Source organism: Lutra lutra, chromosome 8 (assembly GCF_902655055.1).
Source record: "Lutra lutra chromosome 8, mLutLut1.2, whole genome shotgun sequence".
NCBI lineage: Eukaryota > Metazoa > Chordata > Mammalia > Carnivora > Mustelidae > Lutra > Lutra lutra.
Genome location: NC_062285.1, coordinates 81373555 through 81392884, shown reverse-complemented (window position 1 = coordinate 81392884; position 19330 = coordinate 81373555). Strand labels below are relative to the sequence as shown.

The 19330-nt window shown below is 37.7% G+C and overlaps 1 protein-coding gene across 2 annotated transcripts in view; it reads left to right on the top strand.

The window, feature by feature from the left end:
• PDE3A (phosphodiesterase 3A) overlaps positions 1-19330 on the top strand; it is a 326716-nt gene that overhangs the window by 255517 nt on the left and 51869 nt on the right. For both annotated transcript variants that reach the window (XM_047741639.1, XM_047741638.1), the window contains exons 3-5: positions 5304-5561; positions 7474-7628; positions 13412-13536. In XM_047741639.1, the coding sequence (XP_047597595.1) occupies positions 5304-5561; positions 7474-7628; positions 13412-13536 (538 nt within the window). The remainder of the gene's footprint in view (positions 1-5303; positions 5562-7473; positions 7629-13411; positions 13537-19330) is intronic.

Genomic DNA, 19330 nt, shown 5'->3' with positions numbered 1-19330 from the left:
CTCTTCCATCTTTTTGTGTCTTCTTCAATTTCTTTCATGAGTGTTCTGTAGCTCCTCAAGTACAGATCCTTTACCTCTTTGGTTAGGTTTACTCCAAGGTATCTTATGGTTCTTGGTGCTATAGTAAGTGGAATTGATTCTCTGATTTCCCTTTGTGTATTTTCATTGTTAGTGTATAAGAAAGCCACTGATTTCTGTACATTGATTTTGTATCCTGCCACATTACTGAATTGCTGTATGAGTTCTAGTAGTTTGGGGATGGAGTCTTTTGAGTTTTCCGTATAAAGTATCATGCCATCTGCGAAGAGAGAGTTTGACTTCTTCTTTGCCAATTTGAATACATTTTATTCTTTTTGTTGTCTGATTGCTGTTGCTAGGACTTCTAGTACTATGTTGAACAACAGTGGTGAGAGTGGCATCCTTGTTTTGTTCCTGCTCTCAAAGGGAAGGGTGTCAGCTTTTTCCCATTGAGAATGATATTCGCTGTGGGTTTTTCATAGATAGATTTTATGAAGTTAAGGAATATTCCCTCTATCCCTATACTTTGAATTGTTTTAATCAGGAACGGATGCTGTATTTTGTCAAATGCTTTTTCTGCATCAATTGAGAGGACCATCTGGTTCTTCTCTCTTCTCTTACTTATTTGTTCTTTCACATTGATTGATTTGGGAATGTTGAACCACACTTGTATCCCAGGGATAAATCCTACCTGGTTATGGTGGATAATCTTTTTAATCTACCATTGAATCCTATTAGCTAGGATCTTGTTGAGAATCTTGGCATTCATATTCATCAGGGATATTGGTCTAAAATTCTCCTTTTTTGATGGGGTCTTTGCCTGGTTTGGGGATCAGGGTAATGCTGGCTTCATAGAAAGAGTCTGCAAGTTTTCCTTCTGTTTCTATTTTTTGAAACAGCTTCAAGAGAATAGGTATTATTTCTTCTTTGGATATTTGGTAGAATTCCTCCCAGGGAATCTGTCAGGTCCTGGACTCTTGTCTTTTGGGAGGTTTTTGATCACTGCTTCAATCTCATTACTAGATATTGGTCTATTCAGGTTGTCAATTTCTTCCTGTTTCAGTCTTGGAAGTTCATAGGTTTCTAGGAATGCTTCCATTTCTTCTAGGTTGCTTAACTTATTGGCATATAGCTGTTGGTAATAATTTCTGATGATTGTTTCTATTTCTTTGGTGTTAGTCATGACATCTCCCATTTCATTCATGATTTTATTAATTTGGGTCCTCTCTCTTTTCTTTTGGATTAGTTTGGCCACCAGTGGTTTATCAATCTTATTAATTCTTTCAAAGAACAAGTTTCTAGTTTCGTTGATGTGTTGTCCTGTATCTCTAGTTTCTATCTCATTGATTTCTGCTCTAATCTTAATTATTTCCCTTCTTATGGTTGGGGTTCACTTAGTTTGTTGTTGATTTTCCAGTTCTTTAAGGTGTAAAGAGATTTGGTGTATGTGGGATTTTTCAGTTTTTTTGAGTAAGGCTTAGATGGCTATGTATTTCCCCCTTAGGACTGCCTTTGCCATATCCCATAGGTTTTGGACTGATGTGTCTTCATTCTCATTGGTTTCCATGAATTGTTTAAGTTCTTCTTTGATTTCCTGGTCGATCCAAACATTCTTGAGCAGGATGGTCTTTAGCTTCAAAGTGTTTGAATTCCTTCTAAACTTTTTCTTGTGGTTGAGTTCCAGTTTCAAAGCACTGTGGTCTGAGAACATGCAGGGAATAATTTCAATCTTTTGGAATCAGTTGAGTCCTGATTTCTGACCTAGTATGTGGTCTGTTCTGGAGAGAGTTCCGTGTGTGCTCGAGAAGAATGAGTATTCTGTTGTTTTAGGGTGGAATGTTCTGTATATATCTATGAGGTCCATCTGGTCCAATGTGTCATTCAAAGCTCTTGTTTCTTTATTGATTTTCTGCTTAGATGATCTATCACTGAGAGTGGCATGTTAAAATCTACAATTAATGTGTTCATATCAATATGACTCTTTATTTTGCTTAATAGTTGGCTTATGTAGTTGGCTGCCCCCATATTGGGGGCATAAATATTTACAATTGTTAGATCCTCTTGGTGGATAGACCTTTAAGAATTATGCAGTGTCCTTCTGTATATCTGACTACAGTCTTTAGTTTAAAATCTAATTTAGCTGATATGAGAATCACTATCCCAGCTTTCTTTTGAGGCCCATTGGCATGAAAGATGGTTCTCCATCCCTTCACTTTCAGTCTGCGTGTATCTTTAGGTTTCAGATGTGACTCTTATAGACAGTTTATGGAAGGGTCCTGTTGTTTATCCAGTCTACAACCCTGTGCCATTTTATGGGAACATTTAGGCCGTTCACTTTGAGAGTGATTATTGAAAGATAAGTTTTTATTGACATGGTGTTGCCTGAGAAGTCCTTGTTTCTATAGATTGTCTCTGCAAATTTCTGTTCTATGTCACTCTTAGGTTCTTTCTTCTTTTATAGAATCCCTCTTAATATTTATTGTAGTGCCAGCTTGGTGGTCGCATACTCTTTTAAACCTTGTCAGTCTTGGAAGCTCTTTATCTCTCCATCCATTATGAATGACAGCCTTGGTGGATAAAATATTCTTGGCTGCATGTTCTTCTCATTTAGTGCCCTGAATACGTCTTGCCAGCCCTTTCTGGCTTGCCAGGTTTCTGTGGACAGGTCTGATGTTACTCTGATGGACCTTCCTCTGTACATAAGGAATCTCTTTCCCCTAGCTGCCCTTATGACCACTTGTCTAAAATTATGATTTGTGAATTTCACAATTAAGTGTCTGAAGGTCTTTCTGGATTTGTTGATCTTGGGGCGTATCCTTTCTGCCTCTAGGATATGAACACTTGTTCCATTCCCCAGACTAGGGAAATTTTTTCTAGGATTTGTTCAACTATATCTTCTAGTCTTCTCTTTTTCTCTGCCCCCTCAGAGATCCCAATAATTCTGATGTTGGAACATTTCATGGCATCATTTATTTCACTAATTCTGTTTTCATGGCTTCTAAGCTGTTTGTTCTAGACTTCTTCCTGATCCTTATTTTCTATCAGTCTGTCTTCTAGATCACTAATTTGATCTTCTGCCTCGGTTACCCTGTTAGAGTATTTAGATTAGATTGGATCTCACTGACAGCATTTTTTAGTATTTCCAGATCAGCCCTCACTTCTACCCTTAGAGATTCTATGTTGCCCCTAGTGGTCTTCTTCAACCTACCCATTGCCTGGATAATTGTTACCCTGAATTCCCTTTCCAACATACTGTTTATGTCCATATCCAATAGTTCTGTGGCAGAGAGCACAGTCTCTGAATTTTTCCTCTGTTGGGTGTTTCTCCTCCTAGTCATTTTTGTGAGAGGTGGTTGAAGGGATATATATATCTGAATATGTCAACCACGATCTAGGCAAGGTGCTCCCTTTCAAATGTATACAGCATTGCATTTGGCCCTTCCAGCAAGTCCATGAAGTACTGTTGGTGTTATTTTCTCAGGAAAAAAAAGACGAAGAACTAGGCATGGGAAAATCAAGTAATCACCGGGATCTGTTTGAGAGAATCTTCCTGAGAAAGTGAGGAGACTCTCAAGCTCGAATTCACATTATTTTTTAACATTCCAGCATTATAACTTAAACCCTGCTCTTTTCTTTTAATAAACTTATAATCATATATGTTTAAATTTTCATCTCTCTGAAGTTTATCTTTAAGTCTGTTGTGAGAAAATGACTAAATTTTTCTTCCAAATACATAGCCAAACTTTTAAGTCTTTTATTGAAAAACTCCATAATTACAATTTTTATACCATTATCAGTATTGAGCACTTAAAGTTGCCAGCACAATATTGAGTGCTTTACGTTTATTATCCCTGTTCTTAGAATTACCTTCTGAAGCTGGTGCTATGACTGTATCCACTTTATAGATGCAGAAATCACAGCACGGGATCTTAGTGACTTGCCGGAGATCATGCAGCTGGAAAGTGGTAGGGTTAGGAGTCAGAATTTAGACGTAAGTAGCCTAGCTCCAGAATTTGCACCCTGATTGCTGACTGCATTGTGGAGTTATGTGGGTTCCTTGTACTTCTTCCTGTGGCAACTTCCAGTATTCGTGGTCTTCTGTATGCTGTCTTGAAGCTTCATCTATCTTCTTGGCTTTGACTCTGCCCATACTCTCCCTTGCTGTCATGCCTTCCTGCTGGCATTCTGGCCCAAGCAGTAGACTGGGGAACAATCCTGTCCTCTTTGTTTTGTGCTTTCCTTTCTTCAGCAAAGAGAGTGTAAGGACTCTCAGTCTGATAGGCATTTTAGAAAATATGATAGAGGTGCCACAGAATACCAGAACTAAAATTACTGTTTTTACCAACAACAAGAAGAGGGATAACATGTGAATCTGATCACAAGCCAAAGGCTTTTGGGGCCTATCTGTAATATTAATTAAGTAACTACCATAGGGGCACCTGGGTGCCTCAGTCAGTTAAGCATCTGCCTTTGGCTCAAGTAATGATATTAGGGTCCTGGGACCAAGCCCCACATTGGGCTCCCTGCTCAGCAGGGAGTCTGCTTCTTCCTCTCCTTCTGCCCCTTCCCTCTTCATGTGTGTGTGATCTCTCTCTCTCAGGTGAATAAATAAAATCTTAAAAAAAAAATACCATATACCAGGCTTAACTGTCACATTAAAATATTAACTAAAATTAAAAGTTTGCAGTATACTAATGTTATTTTTAGAATGAAATTTCTAAATAACATGCATTAAAATATTGAGCTCTTTATAAGGAATGGCTGATAGGAAGTTTTTTCCAATTCCCTGAAACTTCTTGCTTTTTTTTTTTTTTTTAAGATTTATTTATTTTAGAATGAGGGAGGGGGTGGGAGGAGCAGAGGGAGAGGGAGAGAGAAGCTCAAGCAGACTCCCTGCAGAGCACAGAGCCAAATGCAGGGCTGGATCCCAGGACCCTGAGATCACAACCTGAGCTGAAACCAAGTCGGAAGCTTAACTGACTGAGCTGCCCAGGCACCCCAACTTTTTGCCTTTTAAAAGCTAGTGTTTATCTTTTTAATTTCTTCAAATATGCCCCACCCCTCCCAAAGTTACAACATTAAAAACATGCTGTGACTGCCAAAATGGCAAAAGCCATGGCAAATTTTGGCAAAATTTGAAACAGAAATGAGATTTGAATGTCCTTTACTGCAACTTGAAAGAGTCAGTCAGCCCATTTTTTTTTTGGAAAAAGCCCCCTTTTAGTGTGTGCACCTTCAGCTTCAAGCCTTTTCTCACTTGAGTGTTAATCTGTTTGGTGTCTCAGTCCTCAGGAACCAGTATTACTGTGGATATTGCCGTGATGGGGGAGGCTCACGGCCTCATTACCGACCTCCTGGCAGACCCTTCACTGCCCCCCAACGTGTGCACATCCTTGAGGGCAGTGAGCAACCTGCTAAGCACCCAGCTCACTTTCCAGGCGATTCACAAGCCCCGCATGAATCCTGCTGTTTCCTTCAGTGACAACTATACCTGTTCTGATTCTGAGGAAAGCTCTGAAAAAGACAAGCTGGCTATTCCCAAGGTAAGTGTAAATAACCTATCCCTAGAAAGGTTAAACGTCTTGTTTTGCCTTCTAGGTCTGTTTCTTGTCATCCCCAGATCCAGATTCATGTCAGTGACTCAGTGGAGATGTGTTGTTTGGGGACATCAAAGTAATAAAAATTTAAACATAAAGACTTGTGTCCTGATACCTTATAGCTTTCTATAAATGAAAGTTTTACCTTTTTTTTGGTTTAAATTCAGACTCTGAAGAAGTTTTTACTTCCATATGCCAGACTCTGTTTTGTGAGACAGGGATGTGGCCATGAGGGGTGAAGACAGGCAAAATTCCTTGCTCCCTCTCATGAGGTTCTATTTAAAATCCCTCGCCCTCAAAAACCCCGAGATCAGCTGCTCATGATTTCTTTGTGTGATACCGTTCACAGTACCCTCCTGGGTTTCCCAAATCCAAGAAGTTTTGAACTCAAACAGTTTTAATTGATTTTGGATTACTTCAAGTAAAAGATGGCCTAGTGATTTGTAAATCCCTTCTTTTTATGTGTAAGATGTAAGAGTATTACAAATGTAAGCTGTAGGAAATGGGATCCTACAACCAACTTAGACCTTGCGTTAGTTGGAAATGGGTTATTTTAAAGACTGAAAAAATCAGAATTTAAGTCCTTTCCAGCATGTCTCACATGGTTATGTGTTTGGTAAACAGGCATCTGTCCTTTCAAGCTGATGGTCAGTCAGGAACACCCATGACTTAGTTTTTGTGAGTCTCTTGTCTCAGGAATGTGTGTTTCACACAATTTAGTCAATTAGGTATTTACATAATTTTCTTGGAACATCTCTGGGGAAGCTTCTATGGCTAAGCATGATGTGACAGTCAAGGAATAGAGATTAACTGATTCCTTTCAGTATCAGAATAGACATGAAGTTAGTGAGATTTTTAGGCATCAGTCTTGGTATTTACAAGGCTTGACCTTTTCTCTTCCTATTGAATTACCTTCAAAGATGCATATTCAGATCTTTAAGAAATATGAGAAACTAGTCTCTGAGCTATTCTTGAATCTCAAAGTGCCATATACCTCTCAAAAGCTTTTGTTACCTTCAGGAGACCAGGATTCATCTTTGAAAAGAATGGCTCAATGATTGGTCTACTTGGGGTAACTAGTAACAAATAAAAATGGGTCAAGCTTCTACCTATTAGTACTATATTGTTGTAGTTGTATTAGAAGACTACCTTCCTTTTAATTTTTAAGTTGAAGACCCTCTTCAGAGTGCTGGTACTCATCCTGGTAAGCTCAGACTCTTGCCTCCCTGCTATTGATGCCACATATCCTCTTTAGGATATCACAGGAGAAGAAGTAGTCATGAGAGGGTTGCAGGTCAACTGACAGACTCTTCTTTTGGTACTGATGGTATTACCTTATGCCTGATGTCGAAGTGATGCTAGTCCCAAGAAAAGTGGTGCGTTTTGTGAGTTATGCTCTTACCTTCAGCTCCTGGCTTTTGTTAAGTCAAGAAATTAAAATGAAATTAATAAACACTTTGGTGTGGAGACTGTTTTGCTAGAAGGTAAAAATTAATCCATGCCCCAAACAAATGACTTTTGGGAAAAAGGCTTTTGCCCATAATAACTAATATAATATATGATAAGTGTGTATATCCTATTACACTGAGGTAACTATAAAGTTTTCCCAAAGGTAAATGACTCTCATTCCTATAATTCCACATTACAATCATCATTTAAATGAAGATCCCGAAATGTTAATTTTATAATATTCATTCTTTTATTTAATTCCTGAGCACCCAGTTTTTAGATAGGTAACATTCAGCCACTGTAGTTTAATAAAGTCACTTCCAATTAAAAACCCAATTTCTCCCATTGTATTATATAGAAGTCAGTGATCAAAAATATGCTTGGTAATAAAATCACTCCTTCTTTCTAGCGCCTGAGAAGGAGTTTGCCTCCCGGTTTGTTGAGACGAGTTTCGTCGACTTGGACAACCACCACCTCAGCCACAGGCCTCCCCACTTTGGAGCCTGCGCCTGTACGGAGGGACCGGAGTGCTAGCATCAAACTGCAGGAAGCATCTCCATCAAGGTTAGGCAATGCTCCTGTTGGTTTCACATCTCTTAGAGAAGTTATGTAAATAAATTCCTTTATAAAGGAATTACATACATAAATGCCTTTTTAAAGGAATTATATATATAAATTCCTTTATAAAGGGATTAATGTATATAAATTTATGTATATAAATTTACAATTCCTTTGTATATGTATATAAATTTGTATATGTATATAAATTAAATTCCTTTATAAAGGGATTTATGTATATAAATTGTAAATTTATATACATAAATTTACATTTATATACATAAATCCCTTTATAAAGGAATTGTAAATTACAGAGGAAAGATGGCCCAACAATTTATGTTTGGCTGGAGGCCAGCTTTGAAAATGAATGCAAAGGACTCTACAGATTAACATCAGATAATAGGCTTAAATTGTATTGCTTAGTCTTAAATATAAATGGGAACAGTGACTTGAGGTAATGCCTGCCAGTGTGACAGGATGGGAAGAGGTGAGCGAGCTCAGAGTAGTGGTAAGCTAGATTTTGCCTAGAATGAGAGTGATACTGAGATTCTGAAATTGGAAGCATCCAACCTGACATTTGCAAATTGTTGTTGGAGTTTCCCCAGCCCACCAGACCTGTTATCCTAGCATTATATGAAAGGCAAAAGATCAGATCAAAAAGTAGGTCATTATCCTAAAGCACCTGGATATGTTCAAACATTTGGTAATCTAAAGTTTATTTAGTCAGAGCACAAACTGGTGCTGCCAGAAACAGGAGGTGGGGGGGGGTGTGTGTGGAGTGTGCCAGATGGGTAAAGGGGATCAAAAGGTACAAACTTTCAGCTTTAAATAATTGTCATGGAGCTATAACATCAGCATGGTAACTATAGTTAATAATATAAAAATAATAATAATAATATAGCATTATTACTATATTGTCACCATCCTGTATCGCACATTTGAAAGTTGCTGAGAGTAATCTTAAAAGTCCCCATCACCAGAAAAAAAAATTTTTGTTAACTGTGGGGTGATGAATGCTAACTAGACTTATTTTGGTGATTACCTCATAATATGTACAAATATCGAATCACTATATTGTACACCTGAAACTAACATATCAATTATATCTCATTTAAAAATAGAACAAACTTTATTTAGCATATTAATTACAATTTTACAAATTGATTTCAAAGCCAAAATTACCAAAGCTAAAGGAAAGGTAGTGTTAAGATCTAGAAAGAATTTTGAAGAAAACAACATTGTGTTTGTCCTTTTCTATTTAGAATAAAAAGAGCATGCTTTATATGAATTCAGTGATTTTGAGAACATTTCCCATATGATTTTAGGTTTTTGAAACGTTTGCATCAGTTTTATTAATGACCCAATGACTGAAAAATAACCATATCTTTGTTGAACTCCATGATGGCAATATTACAAGTGGTTTTCTCCTGAATTTGGGCTTGAATAGAAATAAAGCACCATTTGAGATTGATTTAAACCCAAAGCATGAGTTTAATGACTGCTAACTTTTCTTTGTCATTTAAAAATATGTATAACTGGTGTCTTCCATAATAACATTGATAGTCTAATGAACCTCTAGAATCAGAAGGAAACTCAAATGATTCTTTCTTCGACGTATCAGTGTAATTCCACTCCATCTGATTACCTGGGTTTTCATAAAACTTCAAATGCTACCACAGGAGAAGGTTACCTAATTTGTTTTGTGAACATTTCCTGAAGGTCAAATTATAGGTCCTTAGTGATGTTTTCCTCTAAAAATATTGGCTGTTGTCAGTGTCTACAGCAGTGAATACTTAGAGGTGATAGTGAATCCTTGTTTCATGTTTGTTCCTTAAGAAAATGAATTTTGTTCTCAGCATATATCTTTAGAGAGGCTGTTTTTACCAACACACCTTGCCAAGATTTCTGTCATAGAATAGTTAGTGCTCCATGATTTTCTTAAAATACAGTGACTCTGCCAAAAAATCCATTTGTGCATAAATGTCTCCTTTCTTTCTGTAATGGTTTGTTACTTCTGGTCAAATTTCATTTCTCATACTTTTTCTTCTTAGTTAAATGACATTAGGGACTGTAATAGAAATTATCATGAGGAGAATTTCAAGAACTTTTATGAGCTTAACTCCCAGGGATCCTGTCATCCTGCTTGATGAAATAAATACTCATAATCAAATATTTTCAAAATAGATAAGGAAGAGCATCTAACCCCACTCATTTTCTTTGTCCAAGAAATACAGCAGTCTTGCCTGAGTATACATTTTTCCCCTGTCTATTCTCTTATCTCACAGTCCTATAAATGTCCTAATTATAAAATCTGAAAATGATGCAAATTTTCACCATTATGAAGAAAAGAAATTCATTCTGAAGAGATTTGGAGGGAAAACCGTATGTAAGTGGCAATAGTACTACCATTAAATACAGCTGGTTTTGACTGACCCTTAGTCATGGGGAAAACAGTGGAAAGGTAGCCACAGATTATCTCCAGCCCTGAGTGTAAACCAAAGTTAAAACCTCCACTTAGGGGGCACCTGGGTGGCTCAGTGGGTTAAAGCCTCTGCCTTCAGCTCAGGTCATGATCCCAGGGTCCTGGGATCGAGCCCCACGTCGGGCTCTCTGCTCCGCAGGGAGCCTGCTTCCTCCTCTCTCTCTCTCTCTGCCTGCCTCTCTGCCTACTTGTGATCTCTGTCTGTCAAATAAATAAATAAATAAAATCTTTAAAAAAAAAAAAAAAAAAAAACCTCCACTTAGGAGATTGATTGATTTCAAAACTAATTAGAGGTTTAGCTCTTGTAGTTTTTTTCCCTTTCAACCCTTTTGTTTCTTCCTTTCCTCCTGTGTATCTTTCTATTGAGGACTTTGAGGACTGCAGTGATCAAAAGAACAAGAGTGGGAAGTGAAAATTAGGCACAGCCCTCAGCTTACATGTCCTTTAGTATTTAGCTGGCTGATTGACTCCTGGGTAGTTTTAACTACAGCCACGTAGAAAGGACACTAGACTAAGGATCAGAAGGACTTGGCCCTGCCACTCGGATATGTATGTCCTGAGAAACAGGTCCTTGTCTGAGCCTCCGTACCCACTGCAGGGAATCCTTAGGAGAAGGGAACTATGGCAAAGTGGAGAGGTAGAAGCATTAGGTAGAAGCATACCGGTGGGTGCTTCAAAAAAAAAGGGCTTGAGATAAATCAAAAAGTCTGAAATAAATCATAATCTAGTCATTCCAACTCAGCTTTGGAACTGAGCCCTTTCTCTATATAATAGGCAGAAAGGAAGCTGTAAACTTGGTTGAAAAACAAACATCAACAACCAAAAACTTAGGGGATCTGGTAAGACTTTTCAGACATAGGATGAAGTTGTTACCAGTAGAACTAAGATTATCATATCTACTTTTGTGGAAGGGGATTGAGATCTTCCACGGCAGACCTATAGAAAATTTTCCCTTTTTCAGAATGAGGTGACCAAGTAAAGGTTTCCCTAAGCTACTTTTGGCTATAAACCCGAATTATTACACACATATTCATGAGATCTAAACAGGAATCCAAAAGGTGAGGGTCAATACAAAGCTGAAAACTGTTGCAATGATCACAGAAAGCAATATATTCTAAAATGCCAGGAAATTATAATGCACATATACATACACATAGACATGTATCTACATATACATAATACATTGTTATCGTTTTGTTAATATGTATTTTAATAAATTAATATTATATTAAGAAGGAATATATAATTCCCCCTGTATTTAAGGTACTCTATTGTATTTTATAAAACTTTTCAAAATTAACATACTTTAAATGTTTTTATTAAAAGAGGAATAGGCATTTTTCAGGCTAGGCTTCATAATAGAACTTTTTATGATATTAATAAATATATAAATGCAATAAAATGCAGTTAATATTTAAGATCTTTTAAGAGTCTACATAGAAAAGCAATACCTCCTCATTGTATTATGTACTAAGAAATTAACACTCCTAGGCCACACGTATATTGCAGAAAATTTTTTTCACAGTAGATCTTATAAGTCGTTCAAAAGAAGTTAAAAGGGAACAGCACTGTAAGGAAACAGTGTAGTTATCTATCCAGATTCCAAGTTTTATTTGATTTCATTGTTTCCAAATCGGAAATGCCTAGAATGAGATTTCAAGAAGGATATGAAACAAATACTATTTGTTTTCTTCATTGTATTTGGTAATTGCTGGAGTTCATTCTGTATTTCAGATGTCTTTTTTATGATTTATTTTGTAAACTGTTAGTAGAGTAAGGAGAGAAGTTGAAGTTTTTAAGTACCTGAGTCAACAGTTGAAAAATATGAAAAGGAAAGAAGAGAAGAGAAGAAATGAGGTGTAATATATGTGTCAGAGTGTTAAATTGAACTCAACACAGTTATAGATCTGATTCATTTCTAAATTTACTAGTAATCAGAGGATATAGGCAATAGCAAAGCACATGCTCACCATTCTGCCCTTCAAGGGGTATGAAACAGTGCAGCACCCTAAGAAAGTCCTTTTATTCCACATTAGCACATGTTCTAGCATGTATTTAACATACTGAATTCTAAGCAACACATGCATAATGTTGCTTGAGCAGGGGAAACCATTTTGGTCCTGGAACATCTTTAAATTATTCTATTGATTCACATCTTACATGACAAATATCTACCACTCATGACTCCATAATTCCATCAATTTCAGGGTTACTTATAGTAAGCTGCACAGACAGACCAGGTACATACGGCCTGCTTATAGTGCCAGTATAAAACTGGCAGAGTGTCACATTGTCAGACTGGACTCACACAAATCGTAGAGTTTACCCAGTGCCAAATTTATTAATGTTTGAAAGCACACAGGCGTTAACAAAACATAGACCAAACATTTTTCCCATGGAGCATTCCACGATTGTCAACATGGCTTCTTGAATTCTTTTCTCCCTCAGATTTCTGTAGATTCTGTTTTAGATTTAACATAAGGTTTTGGGCAGTGCATATAGATAAATTTTTATTTGGAACACCTTCAAAAGTTATATGCCGTTAATTGCATGGGTGTATAACATTCTCCTCCCCAACCTCTCCCATAGATCCATTAATTCCAGATTTATGTACAATAATAACCAAGGATATCCTCATAAAAGCATTTCCTAGATGATGACTCAGTGTCCATTACCTTTCTCCCAGTAAATAGTGTCTGTGTGTTTATCAGCAGGTCCATTGTTAGCAATATTTACAGGGAGATTTGGCTTATCATCCCTTCTTGGCAGGGTATTGCCACTAAAAGAAATTGTAGGCCAAAAGCCTATTGCTAACTTTTCTTTCATAAGAAAATACTGCAAAGAATATCATCTTTGAATGATTTCATAAGCACTTAATTTTTGAATTTAGATACACCAAGAATAATAAATAGTAAAGAGTATAAAAGGAGCATCATGGCACTCATAACTAATGTAGGTTCCCTGCATCTTAACTAATACAATTGTCAAGGTTTAGAAGATCTAAGAGGAACATGATTACAGTAGTACAGTAAGAAGGGCCTGGTTCTTACTAACTGGACAAGTAGCAAAGTTCTTTCCACTTTTATCAACCCAGTATGTTTGATGCCTCAATGTTGTCTCCCTGCAGCAGAAACTGAGCTCAGATAATGTATTATTTCATTTGGAAGTAAAGTGGTCCTGTCACTGAACCTAGACCATGACTCATATTGGCAAGCCAATTATGGAAATGGTGACTGCATTCTAGCAAGATCTTTCCCGGTAATTGACGAATAATTTATTCATTTTTCTTTCTGCTCTGTCTTCATAGTGCCGTTAGTCCCGATTCTTGGAATAACCCAGTGATGATGACCCTCACCAAAAGCAGATCCTTCACTTCAACCTATGCTGTTTCTGCAGCTAACCATGTAAACTCAAAAAAGCCAAATCGACCAGGTGAGTACTCTGTTGGGAGAAGAGTTCATACTCACTGAGTGTGCAGTCATGGAGTTAACTCTTAAGTGGTAAAACAAGATTCTGAGGGTGAATACTCAGATGTGTTCGGTTTGACTGTTCTTTTTTTTTTTTTTAAAGATTTTATTTATTTATTTGTCATAGAGAGAGAAGCGAGAGTGAGCACAGGCAGACAGAGTGGCAGGCAGAGGCAGAGGGAGAAGCAGGCTCCCTGCCAAGCAAGGAGCCCGATGTGGGACTCGATCCCAGGACGCTGGGATCATGACCTGAGCCGAAGGCAGCTGCTTAACCAACTGAGCCACCCAGGCGTCCCCGGTTTGACTGTTCTAAAGAGACAAAGCCTCCATAACCAATTAGTTCCTTAAATTTCCACTTTATGGGATGATACAGATTCTTCCAAGGTTGCCATGCTAGATATCCTGTCTTGAACGTACTGGATGAGTAGGAAATCGGTGTCACCATTGAGGATAATCTCTGGAAGCATCATCTTATAATGTAAAAGCTAGTGATGTACTTCCGAGATTTCAGTTTTATTTTTAGTGTTTACTAAAGTTATTTTTCAGGAGTATGGTATTTATTGGCGTTCAAAGGAATGCTTCATTTACTTTAGGTTTTATAATTTTTTCAAAGAAACTCTTTATGTCATACACACACACACACACACACACATAAAAGAAAAGGTATTTAAATTTGGAGAAAATACAGTTCAGGATCTTTGAGAGCCATTTGGAAGAGCCCACAAGTCAACAACCAAAAGACCCACCAGTACAGTGGGCAGGAGGTTTTCTTTCCCCTAAAGGCTGTTACAGAATGAAATTGTGGAGGTGATTTCTCCCATCCGGGATCTTGAGTCTGACTACTGCATGAGTTTTCTACCTCGGTGTCAGTGCCGCCCATATACTTCTATGCATCAGCTTCCCTCTTCCCTCCAGCATCCTTTATTCAACAAATATTTGTGAAGCAATCACTATCTCAGACCCTGAACTAGTTTTGGGAATATGGCAGTGATTAAGCCAGACCCACTTCCTCCTTTCACAGAATCCTCACTTACACTCTAGTGGGGAATGCATACAGGTCAGCAGCCATTACCATAAATTATGTTAAAGGCTGTGATGAGGAAGAGAGGAAAGACTTTTAAATAATGAAAGAGAAGAAAAGAGATACAAGATCCGGCACATTAAGAGAAAGCTTAAGGAACTTAAGATTTTAGGTGAGTGGCAAAATTGGCAAGCATAAAGGGAGATGGAAACAGATATGCAGGTGAGGCCCAGAGATCTATGACAAAAAGAGTTTAGCTATCAAGATTAAGAGCAGGGGCACCTGTGTGGCTAAGTGGGTTAAAGCCTCTGCCTTCGACTCAGGTCATGATCCCAGGGTCCTGGGCTCGAGACCCACACCAGTCTCTCTGCTCAGCAGGGAGCCTGCTTCCCTTCCTCTCTCTCTGCCTGCCTCTCTGCCTACTTGTTATCTCTGTCTGTCAAATGAATAAATAAAATCTTAAAAAAAAAAAAAGATTAAAAGCAGTGAAGTTTCAGGTAGGAAAGTGAATGATTAAGATAAAGAATACTCCATTTAATCAGAATCTGTACTGACTCAAAACTGGAATATAGTTTTCACCAGATTCTGTTTCCAGATTGCCCCCTTCTAGAATCTCACTTGAGAGTCTGGGGTATTTATTATGACTTCTTCTTCTTGGAATGTTCTGACTTGAAGTTTTCATCTCTGATCTCTGTAGAAAACTCTAAAGAGATTTCCAGTAGCTTCCTGCTTATGTTCTTAATCTTCTGCCTTTATAGCAGCTTAAGAATTTTCCAAATGGCTCCAGGGAAAAGGCACCCCCTTCTCACTGGGCTGTTAGATATTCACGTTCTGGCTGCCATGGCGGCAGTCCCAAACTCCAGTTTTCATGTCATTAGCCTCGTGACATTGCTAAACATTCTGCTGACTTTCTTCCCTGAGAGCTGCATCCTTTGCCTAGATTCTTAACCTTTTGCTCCATGCTAATGGTCAGTAAATAATGCTGTGAAGGGAAGAACAGTTCCTAGGACTTTGGCTCACCCTTCTCGGGGGTATCTTCTTTCTGCTCTCTCTGGGAACCTAGTCCCTCTTGTTTTGCCTTGAAAACTTTTTTTTTTCCTTTTAAATTCAATTTTTCTTTTTCTTCTTGAAGAAGCATGGATTTATTACAAACTACCACATCACAGCCTGAAACTCATCGCCTCAAAATGGCGACGAGTCTATGAGGGTTAGAGAAGTGGTACTGACATTCATTCCACTGATATTTCAGGACATCACCTTAAAATATAAACTTTTCATTTTAAAAGAGGCACAACTCTTCTGTTGTTTCTCACATCTAAAAAATTCAGTACTTTCCTTTCCCTTTGATCATCGACTTTATGTTGGTGACTGTTTCTTTGAGTCATTTAAGTGATAACTTTGCTTAAATCTCTGTATGATATTGCTGGGTTGCATCATTGAGAGACACCATTAAAAATAATTTGGTTTGGGCGCTGGGTGGCTTAGTGGGTTAAGCCTCTGCCTTTGGCTCAGGTCATGATCGCAGGATCCTGGGATCGAGTCCCGCATAGGGCTCTCTGCTTGGCAGGGAGCCTGCTTCGTCGTGTCTCTCTCTCTCTCTCTCTCTCTCTGCCTACTTGTGATCTCACTCTGTCAAATAAATAAATAAAATCTTTTAAAAATAATAATAATAATTTGGTTTTCCAAAGACTTATCTGGTCTCCTCTGCTCTTTGGTGATGTTCCTTAAGCCTTATAACTTAGAAGTTACTGATGACCAGAGAAGTAGGACTGTGGTTTCAGTCAGGGTCAAGAACAATACAAGGTGTGCAAATACTGGGCAGCCCTGAGGGCAAATGCAGGTTACCTCAGTAATATGGAGGCTCATCTAGGACTCCACTGAGGTGGAGGAAATGAATTTGAGCATTCCACATTAAATGTGAGACTTTAAAGGTTCACTAATGTGGTCCTAGGTCAGTAGGTCAGTAGAACCCTTATCTCTCTACAAAAAATACATGCAAATAATTTTGAAAGAAAGCATCACCAGTTAAGAGCCACAAGACTTTATATCAAGTTCAAACTGGAGCTTGCAACCAACATCACTAAACACACAAACTACCATGAGTTAGAAACAAACAACAAACAAAAGCAACTTTACAGATCTCTAAAAGGGTTGAGATATTTAAATGCTAAAATATTTGCATATTTTAATTCTAAAATATGCAAATATTTAAAGAAAAATATGAGGTCATAATAAGTAACAGCAATGAGAAAAGACATGATTGCAGAGCAGCTAAATATAACTTTTGGAAATGTAATCAAGGAAATAGGATAGGTTAAATGGAATAATGGACTCCTAGAGGGAGGAACAGTAAACTAGGGAAGCAGAGAATGTGAAGAAATTATCCAGAATGTGGCATACATGAGAAACAGGAAGATGTAAAAGATCTTTAAAAATAGAAGACTATAAAAAAGATCCAATGCAACATCATTATCTTTAAGTAGAGGATAAGAGTATATAAACTCTGAGGAGAACATAGTAAAGGGAAAAAAAAAAGAATTTACACATAGAGACAAAATAGCAAAACTACACAATACCTAATACAATATATATGTATATATATATTACATATATATGTATAAATATATATTATATTACAGTCAGCCAAAGATAAAGGAAATTTCAGGGAACACAGGTCAGTCTGAGAGCAGAACTGTCTAAAGGGCATCAGAACACACTAGAATCACTTTCTCAAAGTTCTGAGAGAATATAACAGACTGAAATTGTACATCTAGCACAACTATCTCACAATAATATGGGAATGAACTAAGACATTTTCAGAAAATCAAAACTTTACCACCTGCCAAATCTTAACTGAAGGAGTTTATGATGGATATATTTAAGAAAGAAAAGTAGTAGCAGAGAAGAGGTCTGAGACCTAGTATAAATTTGGAAACCATGAGTTTATCAGAAAAACATTACATGCATAAAGCATAGTATTTCTATATTTGTAAGTATTTTTTAATTTTTGCTTTTTACTTTATTTATTTAAAAATAAATTTTACTTTTTTTTTTTTTTTTTTTTTTTTTTAGAGAGAGAGTATGAACAGGGGAGGGGCAGAGAGAGAAAGGGAGAGAATCTTAATCATGCCCAGTGTGGTAGACCCCAGTGTGGTGCTCAGTCTCATGACCCTGAGATCATGACCTGAGCCGAAAGCAAGAGTCAGACACTAAACTGACTGAGCCATCCAGGTGCCCTGATTTTTTTTTTTAATTTTTTTTTATTTATGTATTTGACAGACAGTGATCACAAGTAGGCAGAGAGGCAGGCGGAGAGGGAGAGAGGAAGAAGCAGGCCCGCCACTGAGCAGAGAGCCCGACGTGGGGCTCGATCCCAGGACCCTGAGATCATGACCTGAGCTGAAAGCAGAGGCTTTAACCCACTGAGCCACCCAGGCACCCCTTTCTTTTTAATTTTTAAGGGCAGAATTAAAATATTAGACAAAAATAATATGTAACTCAAGGGATGAAATATGAATTTAAATTTTCTATGTTCTTGTGTAGCTTGGGAAAAGGATTCAGTTGAGGAAACAGGCATAGAAAGTAACTTGCCCAAACTCACACAGTTAGTCCTGAATCCTTTCTTTGGTTCGAATGATTTTATCTAGAAAAAACTGAGGACAATAAACTGAAGTAACTTAAAATTAGGATTTTTTTGGTCCTTTCCTTGGGCAAGTACATGATAATGGAAGGTTTTGGTTTTGTGTCTCTTAGTTTCTTCATTTAAGTAAAAAAATTTAAATTATTAAAATAATCAACATGGTAAAGCCAAGAAGCTGAAAATTGTGCTTGTTGTGGCAGCACATATACTAAAAGTGGTGTGCAAATGTTGAATCACTGTTTACCTAAAAGTAACATGCCATGTCAATTACATGTCAATTTAGAAAAAAAAATTCTGAAAATTATAGTTAGTGCATTCCCTGGAAATAACAGAGTAAGTGATGGAACAAGTATAAAGAATAACCTCATTTTTCTGTGTCCTACTCTTCAATTCATAAACTGTAGCCAAGAAGAAGGAACAAACTGTAAAAGAAAAAAAAAATATCTGTGTAACATACTCCAAGGTCAGATGATAGAAATTAGAACAGGTATGGTGAGAGTCTCACTCCATCCTTGCCATTAAGTACATAAGGTATCCCCATCGTGATTACTTGGGAGGGGATTTTGCATTGTGACATATTTAGAGTGCTGTCTTTAGCAGGAGAGCTAAATGTTTATAAAATAACCTATACCCTATGTATGCTGAATTCAACTAAGCAACTCCCTGAAAGTCTGCCGAGAGGGAAAAAAGCCCATAAAAAATCAAAGAGTAGAAATTCTTATTTATTTGACAGAGAGACAGAAAGGGCACATGTAGGCAGAGCAGAGGCAGAGGGAGAAGCAGGTTCCCCGCTAAGCAGAGACACCCCCCCCCATGTAAGCCTTGATCCCAGGACTCTGGGATCATGACCTGAGCTGAAGGCAGATGCTTAACCCACTGAGCCACCCAGGCGCCCTGAAAAGAGCTGAAATTCAGTTACAGTTCTTCTTATCAGATGGGCTCTGCTGTTTTGAAATCTTTGTTTTTCCTGCAGTGATGGTGTGTTGATATTGATTGGACTAAGTAAGTGTGCTGTGTCTTACGAGTTCATTGTGCTGCCTCTGTGGAAGGGGGCCAGGGAAAGCCCCTTTAAGTGGCAAAGAGTATAAGGAAGCAGAA